Consider the following 22137-nt stretch of genomic DNA (forward strand, 5'->3'; position numbering starts at 1 on the left):
TCAGTTTGTAAGAAATCTTTGGCACAAAGTGGAAATGTAAAGAAACACAAGCATCTTCAATAAGAGCCGAGGAGCCGAGAACAGAATTCACTGCAGAAGAATGTTCTTGCATGAAGTGTCCCGTCTCCATGGCAACGGCAGCATCTGACAACAAAAATTCAGCAGGTGGGCGTTTTGGCCGGATTCGACTTCCACGGATGTGTCACGTAAACTTCGAAGAGGGCCGATAAAGAAATCTTGAAGCACCTCGTGGAATCCGTAAACAACGTCTCCTAAAAATACTTGCCGAGCTTTCTGGGTCGTCTCCGGCGGCAGGTTGAGACGCCGGGCTATAAATAGCTAACCTCCATCTGGGTCCGCCGGCTTCCTTTGGAACCTCAGGGTCCGTGTGAAACCAAAAGGGCCGTCGTCGAGGACCTCAGGAATCCGACGCCGCTCCTCCTGGGGGTCATGTTTTTGCCGACACCTCACAAACTTTGCATTTTGAGGGTATTTAGCAACACACGCATTTTGGGAATCAATCCAGCAACCTTTGTTTACTGGAGCAACAAAGCAACTGAATCTAGGCCATTGGTCTCCTCTCTCTCCGCCACTAGAAACGTCTAAACAGTTCTAATATTAGACCAGCCTTCAAACATTAAGTGCTACTACAGACTTTTAAGGCGGGCTGGTTGTACGAGGTTCTGCTCCGAGGTCGTAGATGGAGTTCACAAACTCACAGGGACAAAGTCCAGACTCCTACAATAATCACCATCAGGCCAACATTTTCACCTTTTCACCTCGCTGCCCTTTCTGAAGCCGTCCATCGACGCTCTCTTCAAAGACCAGACTCCATTGAAAAAACGGCATTTTTTACCTTCACAGAACTAAGGTTGATGGATCTGAACCAACTATTTAATAACACGTCCTCACAAACCTGCCTGACAGATTTGCCTGATACTTCTTTTATCCAATGGCGCCCCCCGGTGGTGTGTTGCTAGACATGCTGGATGCTTTCTGCTCAGTCTGCAGATAGAAATGCACAGAATTTTACAAAAGGCGTTTTTCTTTAATCTTCAAAACCAAAAATGGAAAAAGTTAAAGTCTTGACACAACATCTTTGAAGTATAAATGAAATACAAGATGCTTTTTTGCATTTTTTTTTAAATCTAAATAAAATCATGTTTATTTTCTGTAAAATAAATATAATAACGTGCATGTACGTGAACTAGCACCAACCAATAATATCATGACTTTCATCCATCAATGTGAAACTTCTTTCTAAGCCCGCCCCTTTTTAGCAGACCAATCAAATTACTTGATTTAAATCCCAGACATTTCCCATTTCTTTTTACTATTTTTACTTCTATACTATTTCATATTACATCATTTTATATTTTCTGTGTACTTTAACATGACAACAAGCAGGTCAACAGAATGATGCTGATATACGCGTTGCTATAGCGATGCAGGATGATCACGGTACTGCAGGTAGCTGTGGATGCGACGGGACGTGTCCAGCTGACCTATGACCTCCGAGGCTCTGGTGCCGAGGCTCTTCCTCACGGCGATCCTGCAGAGCTGCTGCAGACTCAGAGGGTTGCCTGTCGAGGAGAACAGCCGAGAGGGGGGAGGGGGATCACAATTCAACAGCCGAACTGAGAAAAGCTTTCTTTTAAACTCACCTTCGTAGAAGACGAGGCAGGTGTGAGCAGGAGACGCCGGCGTGGCATAGTCCGCCGGCTTCCTGCCCGCGTTGTCGCTGGCGTAGACGTTGCCGCCGAACTCCACCAGCAGCTGGACGGCGTCCGCCATGTCCAGCCGCGCCGCGAGGTGCAGCGCCATCTCGTGGAACTTAGCGGAGTTCACGTTGGCGCCTGCAGTAGGAGAGATGAGCTCAGGCCGGCCGTATATTCATTTATTCTTGTTTTTATTCCAGGTTGTAAAGCTTTCAGAGCCCTCCTGACCTGCAGCCGGCTCGCTGACCTGCACTCAGCAGCTCCTTCACACAGTCCACGCGACCTTTAGCACACGCGATGTGGAGCGGCGGGCCGAAGTGGACGTCGTACGCCTCCAGCCGGGCGCCGCTGGCGATCATCAGCCTCACCAGCTCCACGCTGCCTGAGAGGAAAGTCCACTTTATATACATATACTGTATATACTGTATATATGTACATATATTTCTATATGACTCTGCCTGGCGGTCTTACCCTGTATGCAGGCCTCGTGGAGCGGCGAGGCGGTGAGCGCCGTGAGGCTCGGGTTCACTTTGGCGCCGTGATCCAGAAGCAGTTTGGCACAGTCGAGGCTGCCGGACGCACAGGCGTGACACAGCGGCGTGCTGCCGTGGATGGTCCGCACGTCCACCTGCAACGCCGGTCAGGGTTCACCATCAACACCAGTACATCTGTACTAGTACATCAACACCAGTACATCAACACCAGGACATCTGTACTAGTACATCAACACCAGTACATCAGCACCAGTACATCTGAACTAGTACATCAACACCAGTACATCAACACCAGTACATCAGCACCAGTACATCAACACCAGTACATCAGCACCAGGACATCAACACCAGTACATCAACACCAGTACATCAACACCAGTACATCAGCACCAGTACATCAGCACCAGTACATCAACACCAGTACATCAGCACCAGGACATCAACACCAGTACATCTGTACTAGTACATCAACACCAGTACATCAGCACCAGTACATCAGCACCAGTACATCAACACCAGTACATCAGCACCAGTACATCAACACCAGGACATCTGAACTAGTACATCAACACCAGTACATCAACACCAGGACATCTGAACTAGTACATCAACACCAGTACATCAACACCAGTACATCAACACCAGTACATCTGAACTAGGACTCGACCAGTTATCGGCACCGATATTCAGCATCTTAATGGGCATCGGTCATTATTTGAAAGTCGATTTGCCAATAAAGTAATTTCATTTTAAAACACGTTACTTTGGCTCTGATGCAGCCGCAGTCGCTACTCTCTATTTTATTGTATTCATTTATGAATTTATTATGATTTATTTATTATTAGATATTTATATTATTTGTTTATTATTTATTTGTATTATTATTGTTTATTATTTATTTATTTGTTCATTTTCATAATGTCGCTGCTCTTCCTCGTAGGTCACGTAGGAAGGTTCTGTGAATTAAAGTTTTGTGTGTTTTGTGTTTGTGTTATTCTAAATTTGTACACTTTTTTCTGTTGGTTAGAGACAAATATAGCCTCCTTAGCAATGATCGGTTTTATTAATATTTTATTAATATCAGACCCTGATATTAATAACATGTATTTCTATTTGTCAGAAACCAAACACAATTCTAGTTTAAACCTCACAATAGAGGTATTTATTCTGTATTAGCTTTTTATTTCTTCACGTGTAAACGGCAGGATTGGTCCTCCATATAGAGGACCCGGACCGTGGGGGGAGGGGGGTCCCACCTGGGCTCCGGCCTCCAGCAGCAGCCGGGCGCAGAGCGGGTGAGCCCGCGTGCAGGCCTCGTGGAGCGGGGTGATGTTGTCCACCGTCACCACGTTCACCGACGCGCCGCCTTCGATCAGCTGTTTGAGCTGCAGGGCCCGGCCGCGAGACGCCGCCTCGTGCAGCGCGGTCCGGTCCGCCCAGAAGCCTGACACGCACGGGAACACGCACACACATTTACATACATACAGCGCATTTACAAAGCGTCCAATCAAAGCTCCGTTCCCTGTTAGAGATTCTCACCGATGTCGCAGAGGAAGGAGCGGCGGGCGGCCGTCAGCTCCATGTTGGCCGGTACACCGAGGCAGCGGAGCCGTAAACAAACACCAGCTGACGGGGCGAGCGGCCAACGGAGAGCCAGCAGAGAATTGTGGGAGTCGTAGTTTAGTAGGTGGGTTTCCCTGTAACGTACTCAGTGATATTCGTCCTTACTTCCATTCATTGGTGTAGTGGTTATCGCCGCCACGTGGCAACTAGAAGGTAGTAGGTTCGATTCTGAGTTTGATAGAGTTCCCCAGAGATGTTTAATTTAACAAAAAATACTATGACTTTTTAATCATTTTTTACAAAATTTTATGAATATGCTTCGACTGACTTTTTCGTGAATTTTTGACATGCTATAGTAGGCTATGACTTTTTTTTCCCTCAAAAATTTGACCATGGCTTTTTATGACTGTTTTGTACTCACTACACTCAGACTTTGCATGACTAGCAATACCAGCGGTTTTGATGAGTTTTTAATATTTTTTATATATTTTTTATGAATTTATTTCGACTGATTTTCTTTCGTGAATTTTCGTCATGCTATAGTATGACTTTTTTTTCCCAAAAAATTGACCATGGTTTTTTATGCTTATTTTGGACTCACTACACTCAGACTTTGATTGACACGCGATATACAAGCATATGTTATGACTTTTAAATCATTTTTACAACATTTTATGAATTTTGTCGATTTTTCACTTTTTTTTCGACATGCTATAGTATGACTTTTTTTTTCCCTGAAAAATTTGACCATGGCTTTTTATGACTGTTTTGGACTCACTACAATCAGACTTGGTGCAACAAGCGATACCAGCGTTTTTATGATTTTTTTTATAATTTTTCATGAATTTTGTCGGCTGCCCTTTTTCGTGAATTTTCGACATGCTATAGTATGACTTTTTTTCCCTTTTTTTTTTACCATGGCTTTTAATGCTTATTTTGGACTCACGACACTCAGACTTGGCGTGACTAGCAATACCAGCGGTTTTTATGACCTTTAAATAATTTTTCCAACACAAATTTGTGTTTTCCAACACAAATTTAGAGTTTGTCAACCTGATATATATGACTTTTTTGGACATACTATGTATTAATTAACTTCCAAAACGAGACACAACCTACCAACCAAGCTAATTACTTTTTATTCCTTTGTTAGCAGAATCGTATTCAAACCAACAACATGAGAAATCAGTCGGTAGTGAAGTGTATGTCGGCTGTTTGTCAATGAAGAAACAGAAACTGTGTGATGTTGGTGGGAAGAAGGATCTCCTCCAGCCAGAATGAGACTACGACGTGAAATAAGCATGAACCATCAGAAGTGTCCCTCATGCAGCCGATGACCTTCCTTTCAGCACCTGCAACAGAAAACTGGGACCACACAGGGACAGCTAACGCATGGGAGAAGGGTCATCACAAATCATAGAATAGGATGTCGGAAAAAAAAGTCATAAACGCTCAAACTGCTTTTCATAAAAATAAAAACATGGTCAAATTATTCATAAAAAAGTAAAACTATAGCTTTATTAAAATCATGTTTAATGCACCTTTTCTGTCTAAATGGATATAACCCATTTTTTTTTTTTTTTCCCATTTCAAAGTTTTGTGGCAGAAATCTCAATCTGCTAACAAAATGTTGCCATTTTTTTGTCATGAATCAAGATTTCTAATATTAAATCTAAACAGCTTACAATTCCCGTAAGAACATATCAAGATGGGTTAGTTAGCTGCATTCTTCATCGTTCCCCTCCACACAGGCAACATGTCTGAAATAAAGAATAAAGGGCTCAAACACAGCTTAGGTTTTTGACAAAGTTGGTTTTTACTTTGCAGTACAGAAATCATTTGAGCCCCGAGATGTTCGTTTTTCTCTTAAAGTTGACACAAGACACAAAAAGGGGCTCTCATCAATTCAACACTGCTGCAGTACACATTTGGTCCTTCTTTAAGCAATTACAGTCAACCACCCTTCTGCTGTTAATGCCGGGATCCTCCATCATTTTGCACGATACAAAAACTAATATATCTCTGATGCGTTATAGTAACTCAAGCTGTTGAAAACAGGGGTTTTTTAGAGGGGGGGGGGGGATTTATGCTGGACGTCATCTGTGCCCATGTGGCTTGGTTTTTGCAGATCGGGACAGGTTTTAAAAAAGACACCAACAGGCCCAGCACACATTGGGCGGGGCCTGAAGGATCGCCACTCCCACAAAGCCAAGCCACGCCTCCCTCAACCCCGACATGAAGAAAAAAAAAAAAAAAACACTTTCAGAGACCAAATAACTGATACATAGATATTATTTATCTTCCGATTTTATACAATGACAGAACAATTGGGAAACGCCCCAGCCCCACCCCCGCCGATACATACACCCGCTTTGTAAGATACTATTATGGATATCGTTGATTTGGCATCTTTGGACTACGCGTCGTCTTTACATGAAGAAGCAGAAGAATGTGGGTTTTACTGTATATTAGGCATAACCAGTGTTTTTAGTGCAACATCCATCTGAGTGTGATTTTAAAAAGCATAGCTCCCTCCCTGAACCCTATCCAACAATACTATATCATATCTCTCTATATCATCACAAATTTCCTCAATGGGCAAACCATAAACCTGGACGACCGGCCGGCCCCCAGCGCTGTGTGTACGTTTTTGTATAGGTTTTCTATTTTTTGTAAGATTTCAGTTGTCGGCAGCGTTTTTTTTTTCATCTTTTAATAATCACGAGTGTCGGACGCCTGTCTCTACTCTACATCACCGAACGTGTCCTGCTTCTTGCGCTCCATCTCGGCAAAGTCAAATTCTGCGCCCGTCATCCTCCGGTAGATGTCTTTGATGTCGTCGCAGGTGGTCTCGAAGTGAGTCGTGGCGTCGTACGTACGGGAGACGAAGACCTGGAGGAGGAAACAAGGCGATTAAATTTCAAGGGTTCCTACACCTTTCCCAAAGTCAAATGCAAGCCCTTTTCAAGCATTTAACTGAGTGGTGGTCGTCGAGCGGAGCTCCTACCTGGCTGTCAGATCCCAGGTCAGTGGGAGCGTACTGGTCACTAACGCTGACAAACTTCTGCTCGATGGGCATCAGCAGGTCCAGCGCCGGCATGACCTCCTTCTCGGGGTCGTTCGTCTCCACCGTGGTGCTGACGATGGCGATGTATTTACCCTGCGCCGCCACGTTGTGGGCAAAGGAGATCATACAGACGTAGATGTCTGGAAACGGAGGTTCGTGTTAGCGGGTGAGTTTACCTATCTGTTGTATCAAACATTAAAATGAACACCTTAGCAGCTCATAAATATGTAAACACGATGCATGCTTATTGAAGATGAAAGAAGCTGCTGTGGAGACTTCCTGCGAGCGCTCACCGTGCTTCCTGTTGACCTGATTCTGGGGGATGATGATCTGGCAGGAGTTGACGTTGTTGGTGTTGGCGATGGGGTGGTTCAGGATGCAGATGACTCTGACCACCTGACCCACCTTGGTGGCGCGATCCATGGCGTAGCTGGGGTCGCAGATCAGCTGCTTGCACCTGGCCATCTGAGACAGGGCAAAAAAGAGCCAGAAAGGTCACGGGATGGGGTTAATTGCTGGAGAAGAGGGGGGGTTTTAGGGTTTACAGAACAGGTCGGAGTGACGGAAACTCTCACCTCTCCCTCGGACTTGACTCCCACCACCTTCCCGTCCTCCACCACGATCTCGTCAATGGGCTTGTTCAGCATGTACGTCCCGCCGTAGATGGCGCTCAGCCTGGAACGGAAGCAACGCCAGATGTTATTCCACATCATCGGAAACCAGCGGGTCAGATTACAATAACTGTTGTCATTTTCACATTACTGCACATATCAGAAAATACTAGGGGTGGGCAAAACAATAGATTCATGTAAATTAAATCGCATTTTGTATCTTCCAAGGTTCTAAATGGATTAATAAATGACAAAGATCTCATTTTTTGGGCATTTTTTTTTAATACTAAAAGATTGAAGCATGAATTAATGTAGTCTTTTGTCTTAAACTTGCCTTTGCGTATTTACATTGTTGTTATCAGTTTAACTTTCTTTTTTTTTTACTGTTATTATATAATCTCACGCTCTCATACCCTAACTGTATTAGCTCAGAGGACTGGAAGCATTCACTCGTTCAAAATCATTTGAATTTTGAATCCTGAATCATTGTAAATCGATTCTGAATCAACAATCTGACTCAAATCAAACTGTGAGACCCTAGAATCCTACAAAGCATTTAAATGTTTTTTATGTTATTTTTTATTTGGTTTGGTACATAAACTCCACAGAAAGCCCAGAAGGGAGCGTCCCTACCTGGCAAACCCTTGCGGCAGCTCTCCCAGGCCGTACAGCGGGTAGAGGTAAGGACTCTTTCCATATCTGGCCAGAGACTCGCTGTAGAGCTTGATCCTGTTAATGGTTTCGATGCAGGGCTGATCCAGATACCTGCGTGGAGAGAGAGAGAGAGAGAGAGAGAGAGGCCGTTTCAAACTGTACATATCATTAAAGAAATCATTATCAGAAGGACCAGAGGGAGCGCTGACTCGTCTGTGCGGTAGAGGGCGAGGGAGTGACCCGTGAAGTCCATGACGTCCTTGTCCAGGTTGAACTTCTGGAAGATGCACCTCATGGTGGTCTGCTGGGGGTCCACGTTCTGCATGCTCTTGGGGTTGCTCTCGTCGTAGTTGGCGATGAACTGGAGGAAGTTTCTGAAGCGCCGCTTCTCAAACAACCCCATCAGACCTTTGGGGGAGACCGAGAGTTCAGACTGCAGCATATAAAGCCCAAGATGTGCACATTCCTCAGCCGCTCGTCCTCAAACCACTCACTCGACGACAGGGCCTCGGGCTCGGTCGAGGGGACTTTATGGATTTTGCCCGCCTTGTAGACGTAGCTGCCCTCGATCACCTTGAAATCCAGGTACTGGGTCACCTTTGTGAGCAGCAGCATGCGCACCAGCTGACCTGAGGGGGAGCAAGACGCAGACATCAGCAATGCTGTCACACACACACAATGAGGTTGATTTTACCAGAACGAGGCGAGTGATCGAAGTAATACCATTGGCCATCAGGAATTTAGGGATGAGGTCCACGTTCCAATCCCGGCCTTTTCCCATCGACTCTGGAGGTTTGCCTGGAAGCTCAAAGCGCTTGAAGAGCTGCAGGGAGACACAGAACCGGAGTTTCAGTCAGTAACTCACTGGTTACCAATAAGGAGCGTTTCAGAGAGCAGGGTAACCAATGAGGGAGGAGCTCCAGGGAGAGAACGGTTTTCCTAGCTGGACTCACAGTAACGAGGTTTCCCAGCAGTTTCCAGGACAGAAGCAACTCTTACGAGAAAAAATGTTTTTGATTATCACAGCATTCATGTTTCTGTGGTGTTCCTCAAAGACTCGTGTATTTTGGAGGGATTTTTGCACATTTTTGTCAATTAAATGCGTAAACAAATCAGCCCTGAAATTCTGAGACATGAGCATGAGACTGGCCACCATATACCTCCATCATAATGTTGCAGGTTCATATACAAGATAACAAATTATTTTTAATTGATTCATTATTTCTGATTTATAACTTTACAACCAGTCGAGTTGCAGTTTACATCCACATTCGTCCCAAACATCATCGCTTCCATCATTTTATCATATCAGACGTTTGTGTGACATTGTCAAAATAAGCAGATCAATTCTTTACACAGCGACCTCTGACCTCTGACCACTAGAATCTTAAACAGTTCTGCCTCGAGTCCAAGTGTATGTTTGTGCTAAAACATGCGGACCGGACAGTGACAAAGATTCCATTTAAAGAAAAGATAATAAACAAATTAAAATGAAATACTGAGTTTATAAAAATGGAATGTCACTGTTCTAGTGCCATACAGGACTTGTGTGTTGAGAGGATTAAAAGAGATCTACTTACGTCTTCAAGAGGCGTGATGGAGGCACTCTCGGCTCCGTAGTAGGAGTTTCGGTCCATGTGCAGAACCTTCTTCCCCTTCACCGACATGATGCCTGATAAGATGCATTCCTGTTGGGAGACGACAACGCAGAAGAGGAATCAGCCCGACACCAGTAGGGAAAACCAGGCAGCACCTAACGTATCACTGCCAGCACGAGGACCGTCACTAGAACTACACTATCATATTATTTACACAACGCAGCAACCGCCAGCAGCGTGGAGAGTTTGGTTGTTGTTTAACCCAGCTGTCCAATCACAATGGAGGAGGGGCGGGACAAACACCACAAAGACCAACCATCACATCCTGTATGTGGGCTACAAGTCCTGAACCAGAACCATGGAAGAGAACCCGACAGACCTGCCTTCTCTCTCCCTACATGCTCTTCATCCAGAGCAAGTCCACTACTTGGTCCTGTATCCTAGCAACCAGACACAATCAGAGCATCCCAGCTGAAAGGAACAATGCACCTAATCTGTGTTCTGCATTCAAAAGTTCAACAAAAAAAATGATCTTCAACAATATGCCTAATAGCGTAACAATACGACTTATTGTTATAGCACTAAAATCAGGAAGTCATTTGCAAAACAAAAAAAAAAGAAAGAAGAAAAGGCAACAACAACAACATATCAGACCGTCGATCAGTTCTCCACCACAGGGGAAATTCCTTCGCCCTGACAGCCCTCACGATGACAGCATACCAGATAACCACAACATCGCTGGTTTGATTCCAGTCTCTCTCCCTTCCTGCCCGTCTCTGGACCGACCGTGGTCAAATAAGGCAAAAATGGATTCACACTTGAAAAGCGGGATTAACTGCAGCGCTCCAGTAGAACAGACGCATAGTTTGACACGGATTACACAACAACACAAGATGGAAGTGATGGGGCTCCTTTAACTGCAGTTTAATCACGTCGTAATTAAGGATGACACATGGGCTGTTTATATAACGTCATGAGCATTTATAAAGCCTCCAGTATCTGGCATTTCTGTGAAGGTTCAGTCCCGATCAATATGAACCGAGTGAATGTTAAAGATGTCTGAAATCAATCACTAAGAGTCAAGTTTAACAGAACTACTGTTATTACGACCGTATCCAAGTAGTGCTGGGCGGTATGACCAAAAATGTATATCACGGTATTTTTAAAAATGATATCGGTTTCACGGTATTTGACGGTATTTTTTTTTTCAAGCACGACTGGGTGTTAACCTAATTTTCTAATAATTTAGAGAATAATTACTGCAGTAAATTGGCTTGGACTGACATATTTTAATGTCATAAGGAGTGAATATTGTAGAAAAACATTAATGTCCACACTAGCATTAATGATGTGAAGGAATCAGAATGCATGACTGTTGCAGTCAAAATACAGAACCCTTTATTGTTTTGCAACTTGAAAAAACATCTTTTGTAAACCAACTGGCTACACAATGTAAACAATACGTCTCCTGTAACTGCAATATGAAGACTTCTTTATCCACTGGACATCAATTAAGGCAACATCCATAAATAATATTGAAACAAATAAATAGTTCCACAGTTTGCTTTTCTTGTCGTAGGCAGTCCCCCTAGCAAACGCGTCTTTGAGTGACATTTGACTCGTCTCTTCTCCCGCAGTGCGAACAGCGGCTACAACTTTAGCCCGACGGCATTTGCAGAATATTGTTGTTTGTTCGACGTCGATTTTTTAAAGCCGAATAATTTCCAAACAACAGACACGGCTCCTCTTTTCGGCACAAGTTCTTCTGTTTCATTGCTTGCTCGTTCGGAACTTTCGGCGAAAGTTTCGGCGAAAAAAAGAAATGGATAAACACGGCGAAAGTTTCGGCAAAAAGAAACTTTCGCCGTGTTTATCTATTTTTTCACCGCATCTTACGCTCAACACAGGCTGTGCTCTCGCATGCTGCTTGTTTGGTGCAGCTGCTAAACAGCCCCCTCTCAAACAATGTCCGGCGGCGCGACGTTCCGCCGCTCTGCGTTCCCGACGTTCATACGCTACACACTCACCGGTATTGGGGTATATGAAAAATGCATATCATAAACAAAAAAACCACCGGTATTCGGTATGAACCGGTATACCGCCCAGCACTATATCCAAGACAACCCATACCAGCATCGTGTCTTCCTCATGTTGAGGGAAAATGTGCACATTTATGCACACGGAGCACAAAGGCACATAATGGGATTACTGTGTGCATCATATGACCGTGTGGACTCTTAAAACAGGGTTTCACGGTCCAGTGACAGCTTTACAATATGGCAGCTCGTGGTCTGACTTGTTACTACTCACATGACGAAACGACAACAAGGCATCGCAGCTGGGCGATGTCACCGAGACTGTCTGATGACACAGGAAGTGTCAGGGGTCACACTGCTTGTTTGTGGATGTAGAGAAAACAATGAAGTAAGAGGAAAGATAAAGCTAACGGGTTCAAAACGGTTACACCTGTCAAACTAAAAACTATTTAAAATATTCTCATCCTCTCTTTGAACGGTGGGGTTGATCATCTTAAAATATATAGATTTTCTTGTTCTGCAGCCATCAATGAATCAAATGCTCTGACAAAAATAATCCTTTTTTAATAAACCATATCACGAACCTTGATAACAGTCTCCACACTTTATTAACACACAGGAGAAAATTAAAGCTATATCCATTAAAAAAGGTTGTCTAGGACTTAAAATGAAAAATGCTGCAATTCATTTTCACTGGGATTTTGTTCCTTCACCGATAAAACAAAACAACCAAAAAAACACATTTGACTTGAACTCACGATGCAAAAACACCAGTTTGACTTATTTTCACTTCACAAAAACTGGCTTCATAATGTCCTCCTCCTAGTTTGAGGTTGTTTTCTTTAAACCTCGAGCTCGTTTACTGCATTTTTTCATGATGAATGTTCTTTCCTACTTACATCGTAGCACTTTCATTCACCGTGTCCTTGTGGTTGTGTTTTCTCTATAGATACTCAATGTCTCCGATGTTTTCTCTTCAACAAATGCAGCTCTACAAATACATATTACTCACAGCCTCCAGCCAGTTACAATGTGGTACCCACTATTTACTCCAGCAGCCTTAAACAGATTACATGCCAGGCTTGATTGGACCCATTTCACACACTGTAACATGCAATCAATTTGTCAGTTTATAGACGTTATCCATTCGTTTTGACAACACGTTTGTCTCCACATTTAATGTGTTTAGCTGGTGCGGCGGCACAAAGCTGCTGCCATCAAACACAAAGCTGTGTCATCGATTAGACGTAACACCCTCCATTCTTGTTATGCTGTGTTCATAGCCGAACTCCATTCAGAAAACAATCATTTTAAAAGTCGTTTGCTTGTCGTCATGCAGCCAGACCTAACAACGCAGAACTTCTGACTTTTACCAAATTGTCGTTATTATGGAGTTATTTCGGAATCCTTTTTATCTGATTATTGCAATTAAATTAAAGTTAAATTGTTTATTTAGGGTTTATACCACAGCAGTAAACCAGCAGATGTGCTGGATACAGTGAATACAGCTTGGTGAAATTCATGAATGGACGATGTCAAGAACTCAGAAAGGACGGTGTTGGGGTTTCCTGGTGTATCTGGGACTTCACAATATGTACAAAGCAGCAACAGTGGTTAATTCAGCCATGATTGATGAGATGTTATTGGTGCACTGTCTACCCCCCCCCCCCCCCCCCCCCCCCCCCCCCCCCCCCCTTCACACCTACTCCTCTACATCCTGCAACATTCAAGCTAGCTTCTGCATAGTCGCCCTCCCAAAATAACACTTGCCCCAGTGAAACCGGATAATGTCTGGCTTTCATGTACTTGTATGATCTTGCAATGCCATTGACTTATGATGCATTCATGCTACTAATAACTTGGGGGGGGCAGAGCAGATCTGATGTGTCACCGTCACTTTGTTGGGGTGAGGCGACTGAAGCCAACCTACAGCTGCTTATATAAATACAGGCTTTGACACAGAGCCGGAGGCAGCCTAGTCATTACCTCAGCCAGATAGTAGAGGCCATGCTGACGGAGAGGAAAACACACTGATCCAGTGTACAGTCAGGCAGAAAATTGAGCCAGTTTAAAACATTGGGACCAAAGGGAATGTCTCGGTTCAATTTTTAACACATAAAACTCATAAAAATCAGAACGTGTGGGAGGCAGCAAAGTCCAACGAGGGCTGGACGGGTCCCTGCCGCTCAACAAGATACCATCACATGACAGACATTACAGTCACTGCAGGACTGCGCTCGCTCGCATTTATACGACGCGGAAAATTTCCAACACGCTTTAAAGTCACAAGAATCTGCTGGACTTTGAGTTTCCATCTCTGTAGTTACACAGCAGATTAAGGTTCTACATGCAAAACATGTGATGAGCTTATAAAATCAGACAGGAATGTCTTGGCGTCGGAGGAATTTTAGATTTTGAAGACAATTTTCATGACGCATTTGGTGGACGCAAATATTTTAGTTGTTTATCTCTTTGATTGCCGATGCCTGAAACAACCACACAAGCCAGCCGCCCTTATTCCTTATATTTTGAGTGAATGCATGCATTGTATCTATTTCCTTTCCCCTAATATAATTTCCTCCTTTTGATGGACACAAAGATACTGTATACTTCTTCCTGGATAATAGAACTAGTACTATGAAAAGAAAGTTCCGTAATTTTACTTTATATACCTTAGTATATCCAACTTCAGCTCGGCTAGTAAACATTTTCAGTTTGGAGTAATATACCAATTTCTTTTGATAAAGAGTAAAAGTATTAGCGACTTTTGATTAATCATTTGATTTAAAAAAATATCACAAAACAGTGACAAAAAGCATCACAATTTCCTTAAAGCCCAATGTTGTCTTCAAATGTCCTCTATTTCCTGACCAACAGCCCAAATAAATATAGTTTACTTTCACTGAAGATAAATTAGTGCAACTAGCACTAAGAAACAGAATATTTGGCTTGAAAACTGACATCATAATTAATTATTAAAATAGTCCCACAGTTTGAGATATTTATTCTACTGCACTATTGTTAGTGTTTTATTTGGTGACTAAGTAAAACATCCCTCACTAATATTTCCCCTCCTTCCACTGCCGCCCTATTTTCTTCTCTCATCAACAACAAGCTGCTTACTTGGGATCACCACGAGCATCGCGATGTGAAGCAGACTGCCGTTAGAAACAGTTGGCTATCTTATGCCAAGTCACTCCTCGCATGTGTCACTAGTCGCTTAACCCAATGACAAAGATACAAAACTAGTGGATAAGCATGTAATATTATGATGATTCTGTGTAACCTGTTGAGTCGATAGTCTGAGCACTGCAAATGTTAGCATGTAACCTAAAAAGGGCAGTCTGTCAGATATGAAGTCACTTTGCCACATCTTTGTCACGTAAGGGAAGTCGTGGAGCTACTGTGCCACGATCTCTGCAGAGATTTCTGGGCTGGCAGGGAGGAGTCGAGCACTCGGGTTTACTGAGCTTACAGAGTACTTACAGTGTAGTTTCAGTTCCTCAGTCTAGGTGAAACCCACAACCATATGTGAGCTACATCAACAGCCTGCCACACCAAAAACTTCACCAGAGCCTGACGCAAAACACACACTAAATCAGTGTCAACGTGCTGAAACTTCACAAAGATGCGTTCAGCCACAGATTATAATCAAAATTAAAACTGTGTGCTAGTTATTCTCAAGATTAATAACAAGCCCGGGAACTGCTACGAATTTACCGCTTCAGAGTTGACTGGAATAAGCCCGTTGGCATCAGTGTTTTCACGGTAGTCATGCGCCGGGTGAACTGAAACCCCCCTCACCAACCTGGGCCTGCTGCAGATATACAAGCGGTTAAGACACATACATGAAACAAAGCAGTGTTTGGCAAACCATTACCACACCAGTTCGGCCACGCCGTTAGGAAAATATGGAGTGTGTTGGAATGAGATGAAGTCAGGAGGCATGCCAGGAAGTGGGCCTATAATAATAATAATAATAACGCCATGATCAACGCTCACAAATCCTTACATCCGGGTACATCTGCCACCCCTCACAACATCCTGGATCAGCCTTTTTGTTTATTTTTATGTATTTAATACTCAAGTTACAGGTTGACAACGCATTGTATCACACTGAACCAAAGCAATGCAACGATTTTTTTTTAGGGGGGGGGGGGGGGGGGGGGGGGGGGTAAGCAGGTTCATTCCTTCTCCAAATGTCTTGCTTAATTTATTAAAAAGTTCGCTATTAAACTTGTATGGCGACGACTTGCTTCCCCCCCTGCCCAGCCTGTTGAGTCCACACGGAGCATACACGGAAACTTGACAGACAGTTAGCTTGCTTATTGTTTTAACTACTTAAATAAACAGATAGCTCGGATTAAATGCATTACACTTAACTAGGATAAAGTCAACAACCCGGGCGCACAGGCAGCGAGCTATAAAAGATTAGCCGGTGGAGCTGACACGTCGTTTATTCTGTTGTTAGCAGGCTAATTAGTTAGCTTGATTTAGGTCGGCTAGCGGACTAATCATCCGCGTATAATCTTACCGTGACTCGGGGCGTCCAAATAGCCGCTGGCTTTATTTAGTAGTCGACGCGGTGCTTAATACCCGCAGCTATCGGAGTGAACGTTTAACGTATCGCGTGTGAATCAACAATCTACCGTTCCATCTTTCACGCAAGCGATGGCGCTAACCGCCTTAGCCACTTTGCTAAGGGCTTCCTGTGTAGCCTTGACGGCTAATTCGCTCGCGCACGGCTAGCGGCTAAGCTAGCTACTTAGCTCCGCTGATTAGGCCTAGTTTGGGGTTTCCGAAGCCAAACTGTCAAAGACGGCTAACTGCGTCGGGGGTAACAGGTTGCAAATCCGTGTCGTTTGATTCCCAGGCTTACCGTAAGTCCGGTGCCCAGAACGATAACGTCGTATTCTTCATTCATTTTTAAAGGCGTTACGTGTCCGCTCCTGAATAACGGCAGGAAAGAAGAAAATGGAGATCTGCGGGGCTGGAGAAATGAGAAGGGGCTGCGGTTCAGCGTCAGGCGCCTCGGCGGAGGGGGCGGGGCTTCTCTGCTGTCAATCACTGTGGGAGGAAGAGAACCCTGCGCCTCGGCTGAAGGGGGCGGGGCTTATCGGCTGTCAATCACTGTGGGAGGAAGAGAACCCTGCGCCTCGGTTGAAGGGGGCGGGGCTTATCGGCTGTCACTTGGAGGAAACGCCTGAGCGAAATTTCAATATCCTGCTCCTGTTTTATTAAGAAGCTGAGATGCGCGAATAACCAGAATACCAACTATTATAACGTGATAATAATAATAATTTCACAACTTAATGTATTGTATGTTTAATTTGCTGACTATATGTTAAGATTCAGGTCTACGTTTAGATAACTTTGCCTCGAGTCATCTGGGCTTCTGTTAAAAAATAAATTAATTAATTTAAAAAAATCTTAAAATACAATTTATTAAGTTTTTAATAGCTGAAGTGTCTTAAACCTACATTCTGTCTGCTGGCCCCCAGGGGGCGACTCTTGATTTATTATCTCAGTAAACATTGTGAACATGAATTTATGGTCTCAAGTTCCAGTTTCAAGGTATTTTTTGATGGTCATTTAGTAAATTATGGTCCACGTGTTCAAATAAGTTTTGTCATATTTTAAAATGTCTATCCACCCTCACAAAAAGTGAGATGACATGTTGCACGTTGTAGATTTTATGGTCGACACACCTGTTTAATAAACATTGAAGAAGTCAGCCTCGGTATTACTCACCCAAGTGACTCATCTCAGGAGCTCAAAACTACGTTCAATAAGTTTATTCTATACAGATTTACACAGAGACACTCATTTTTTACGAACAGTACTTTCACGTAAAGTGATACACGCCAGCCAGCCATGTTTGAAGCTTTGAACACAATACAAGTGAAGATTTATTCCAACCTTAATTGATCAACTTTGAGGTTTCATTTCTTTACTTTAACGATACAGGTCAATGGCAAATCTGTGTTAAACTATGATGGGTTTGGTGAGTCACATCCGAACACTCGCACTACGTCTGGTTTCCTGGCGTGCTGCCTCGCCGTCGTACCACTGGCGTCCTCCGAGTCTCGCAGTCCGAGCTGCAGGAGTGTCCCGGCGGCATCTGCATGCTGCCCGATGGCGGCCATGTGGAGAGCTAGGGAACAGAAGACCAGAGGGTCAACTTTACAGCTAAGTGTTGACGTCATCTTAGCAGCTAACTAGCATTGGTAGCGTGGTAGCGACCTGTCAATCAGCAGGTAAGCCCCGCCCCCTAAAGCATCCCCTGCTTTCTGGTCTGGTGGACTCTAAATGGACCATAATGTACTAAATGAACATCACGCTGGATTGAAGAAGACTTGAAACTAGAGATTGAGACCATAAACTCATGTTTACAATGTTTACTGAGATAATACATCAAGAGAGAAGTAGGACCATTTTCTCATAGACTTCTATACAACCAGAGAGGAGTCGCCCCCTGGTGGCCAGCAGAGAGAAGTAGGACCATTTTCTCATAGACTTCTATACAACCAGAGAGGAGTCGCCCCCTGGTGGCCAGCAGGGAGAAGTAGGACCATTTTCTCATAGACTCTTATACAACCAGAGAGGAGTCGCCCCCTGGTGGCCAGCAGAGAGAAGTAGGACCATTTTCTCATAGACTTCTATACAACCAGAGAGGAGTCGCCCCCTGGTGGCCAGCAGAGAGAAGTAGGACCATTTTCTCATAGACTTCTATACAACCAGAGAGGAGTCGCCCCCTGGTGGCCAGCAGAGAGAAGTAGGATCATTTTCTCATAGACTTCTATACAACCAGAGAGGAGTCGCCCCCTGGTGGCCAGCAGAGAGAAGTAGGACCATTTTCTCATAGACTTCTATACAACCAGAGAGGAGTCGCCCCCTGGTGGCCAGCAGAGAGAAGTAGGACCATTTTCTCATAGACTTCTATACAACCAGAGAGGAGTCGCCCCCTGGTGGCCAGCAGAGAGAAGTAGGACCATTTTCTCATAGACTTCTATACAACCAGAGAGGAGTCGCCCCCTGGTGGCCAGCAGAGAGAAGTAGGACCATTTTCTCATAGACTTCTATACAACCAGAGAGGAGTCGCCCCCTGGTGGCCAGCAGGGATAATAACTCTGGGCTTTAAGTTTGTTAAAAAATGGTCTGCTCACCAGTTCTTCCCTTTTTATCCCGAACATGAAGATCTGCCCCCAAATCCAGCAGGGTTTTGATCGTCGACGTGTGGCCCTCCTGAAAAACACACAGATTAACCGAGGAGGAGTTTATTATTACAGTGTCATTTACGAGGCGTGTAAACAGGTTTGTCAACATTTCCATACACTTGATTCATATGCAGTGTTTGCCTAAAGATCCTCCCAGAACAGAGATGGTTGAACGTCAATGAGTTAATTTGCAAATTATTTTTAATTTTACTTCACTGCATTTGCAACTGCAACAAATACAGCAGAGGAATGAATGATTCGATGACTAATAATGTTAATTAATGTCTTAATTGCTAGCGATGTTGGTCTTTTCCCACATTCTCCCAGGCTACCGTGGAAGTATCTGATCTGACCTTTGCAGCGTAATGCAGGGCAGTGAGCTGGACGCCGGTCGCCGTCTGGTTCACGTCCACGTTAAGGTCCCGCACCAGGAAGCACAGCGCCTCCTGCTGGCCGGTGACGGCGGCCTGGTGCACTGCCTGAGCCCCGAGTACGTCTGCTGCCGTTGGAGACGCCTACGACACACAAACACATACAAGTCAGGTCACGACAGCACATATGTACATAAATACGTGCGTTTCTACAGAAGAGATGCTTTTGTGCTACCTGGTGCTTCTCCAGAAGCAGCCTGGCCACAGAAATGTGTCCACTCCTGACGGCGTCCATGAACGGAGTGACTCCACAGCTGTCGGTGGTGTTCGGGGTGTAACCACATCTGGAAGAACATCACTAATGTGAAATATTTATTTATCTACAGTAGAAATAATCAAATGTGGCTGAAAGGAACTAAAATAAGTGGATCCTGATCTTGTAATTGTTTGTCACACATGTTTTTGAATATTAACATATTTTTTCTGAGTGAAAAAAGGGGGAGGGACTTAATGTTGGGAGGACTTTGATTTGATGGTTTAATAGATGATCATGACATTCTCTGGCTCTGATTGGTTGATGGATGGACGTCATGATATAATTGGTTTTCCAGGAAGAATGAAACATTGGATTTTTATATAAAAAATACAAAGACATTTTTTTTACAGAATATATTGTTAAATAGTTTATCTCAAAAAGGTTGAAAGACACTTTTCCACTTCAACTCGACTTTTAAAAAGGTGATACGTCAAAGTGCCCTTTGATGGGATTGATCCTGCCAAACCGGGGATCGAACCGTAAACCTTCCCATGTGATCCCCTTCATCCTACCTCTCCAGCAGGATCCTAACGACCTCCTCACAGCCGTGCATCGCTGGATGAGGAACAGAGAGAACGCGTCATAATATTACATCATTTTACATTCGTCATCGATCACTGGATCTGATCATCTGTTGGTGTGGGGACGTGTTTTTACCCGCAGTGTGGAGCGGCGTCCTGCGCGTCTTGCTCTCCGTCCTCCAAACGTCCGGCGCCCCGCTGAGCAGGTGCTGGACCACCGCCGGGTCTCCCTCCCTGCAGGCAATGTGGAAGGAGTTCCAGCCGTCCTTGTTCCTCAGCGCGGGGTCGGCGCCGTGACCCAGCAGCTCCCCGATCACGCTGACGTCTCTCCGCGTGCACGCCATCATCAAGGGAGTCCTGAGGGGGACATTGCAAATATATATTTAAAAAAAAAATTAAATATTACAAAAATTATATCAGGGAAACAATGTGCAAATGGATACGAGAAGATTGTTTTTTTTTATTTTTTTATTTTTTTTATTATTATTATCATCTTATATTTATTTATTTTTTTATTTTTTTACTTCTACCACCACCAGATAAATAGGCCGGGGCAAAGAAATCATATCCTGAATTAACAAACCCCAACTCCAACCCTAACCCACTAATCCTAACCCTTACATTAAATAAAAAGGTTCTCCTTCGAGCCGGATTTGAACCAGCGACCTAAGGATCTCCGCATTATGCCACTACAGTCCTCCGCTCTACCAACTGAGCTATCGAAGGGAACTGACAGCCGACACGCAACTTTTCCATTTTAAACCTCTACATGTTCCACATTTATATTTTTTTAATATCAGATATGATTTAATCGGATCTTATATTTTTTGATATCAGATCTGATTTAGTCGGATCTCCCTCACCAGTCGGCTTTCTTCAGACTGTCCACCGTGGCTCCTTCCCGCAGCAGGTAGCTAACACACGCCCGCCGGCTCATGGACGCGGCTTCGTGCAGCGGCCTCTTGTAGTCGTTGTTGTAGACCTCCACGTCCACGCCGACCCGCTCCACCAGGTACTCCACCACGTCCAGGTGGCCCTTCCTGGCGGCGTAGTGCAGCAGGGTGTCCCCCGACCGGCCGAAGTGTCGGCTGCGGACCGCCTGGACCGCCGCCGAGCCCCCCGACGTGATCCGGTCCTCCAGAGAGCCTAACTGCCCCTCCTGGGTGAGTTTCACCAGCAGTTTGAAAGCAGGTTCGTCCATCGTGTTGTTATAATAAATAAATAATAAAATCACTTTACTTTCCTCAGAGTGACAGGAAAATAAACTCTGGGCTTCTGCAAGACACTTCTTCAAGAGAGCGGCTGTTTACGTTGTTTAAAAGAGTGGTCAACCATGACCTATCCCTGTGCATCTCCTTCAGCACATGAAGCAACACGGCAAGTACAAGTAAAGGTGGAGTAAAGTTAAATTATTATTATAGTTGTAACTAATACGCTGAATATAATCGGATCATTGGGAGATATGGAAGCGAACTATAACCTCAAATAAACGCGATTCTATTGCTCACGTATGGCCCTAATCGTTTTCCGTAGAATGCTCGCAGATACGAATTTTACACGATTTGTTAAAATCAAAGTAATTAAATATTTCTATTTCGTAGGAAAATTCTTAAGAACATTTTATAACTGCACTTTTAAATTACAAGTTTGAAATAAACATACTTCATCTTCAGTTTGTTCATGTTTTCTGCGTCGCAGTTTATTTTTTAATAATTCAAACATTATTAAAATTAGTCAAAAATGTCATCTTTTAATATCCACATGGTTGGATAACAAATGGGACGATGACAACCCAAACTGTTGAGGGAGGGATATACTTTAGTCGGCCAGAACGGCCAGAACGACACGCAGGGCATCATGGGAAGTGTAGTTTTTGTGACAAAGTGCGATTCGATTTCACTAAAACTCCCCCAAAACTGTTTTAAATGAGTTATTTCTTCAAGGATATGAACCTAAATGTTATTTGCCCAC

At 44.0% G+C, this 22137-nt stretch overlaps 3 protein-coding genes across 3 annotated transcripts; all 3 read right to left on the minus strand.

Annotated features, from left to right (window-relative positions):
* Nucleotides 1-1080: 1080 nt before the first annotated feature.
* asb13a.1 (ankyrin repeat and SOCS box containing 13a, tandem duplicate 1) lies at nt 1081-3848 on the minus strand. Its single transcript, XM_084039389.1, has 6 exons — nt 3752-3848; nt 3469-3656; nt 2190-2346; nt 1966-2100; nt 1665-1856; nt 1081-1583 (listed from the first exon to the last, which is right to left on the minus strand). Exons 1-6 carry the CDS (start codon nt 3792-3794, stop codon nt 1438-1440), a joined length of 861 nt encoding a protein of 286 aa, XP_083895515.1. The 5' UTR covers nt 3795-3848; the 3' UTR covers nt 1081-1437.
* Nucleotides 3849-5567: 1719 nt separating this feature from the next.
* Nucleotides 5568-16778, minus strand: LOC311032523 (rab GDP dissociation inhibitor beta-like). Its single transcript, XM_084039385.1, has 10 exons — nt 16621-16778; nt 9688-9795; nt 8831-8930; nt 8602-8736; nt 8317-8515; nt 8087-8218; nt 7418-7517; nt 7136-7307; nt 6783-6982; nt 5568-6667 (listed from the first exon to the last, which is right to left on the minus strand). The coding sequence occupies exons 1-10, from the start codon at nt 16663-16665 to the stop codon at nt 6518-6520; spliced, it is 1341 nt and encodes a 446-aa protein (XP_083895511.1). The 5' UTR covers nt 16666-16778; the 3' UTR covers nt 5568-6517.
* Nucleotides 16779-17097: 319 nt separating this feature from the next.
* On the minus strand, nt 17098-21448 carry ankrd16 (ankyrin repeat domain 16). Its single transcript, XM_084039386.1, has 7 exons — nt 21030-21448; nt 20303-20523; nt 20158-20200; nt 19565-19673; nt 19312-19473; nt 18908-18986; nt 17098-17895 (listed from the first exon to the last, which is right to left on the minus strand). Exons 1-7 carry the CDS (start codon nt 21365-21367, stop codon nt 17732-17734), a joined length of 1116 nt encoding a protein of 371 aa, XP_083895512.1. The 5' UTR covers nt 21368-21448; the 3' UTR covers nt 17098-17731.
* Between the last annotated feature and the right edge of the window lie 689 nt (nt 21449-22137).

The sequence above is a fragment of the Eutrigla gurnardus genome (assembly GCF_963514095.1).
Source record: "Eutrigla gurnardus genome assembly, chromosome: 21".
Lineage (NCBI taxonomy): Eukaryota > Metazoa > Chordata > Actinopteri > Perciformes > Triglidae > Eutrigla > Eutrigla gurnardus.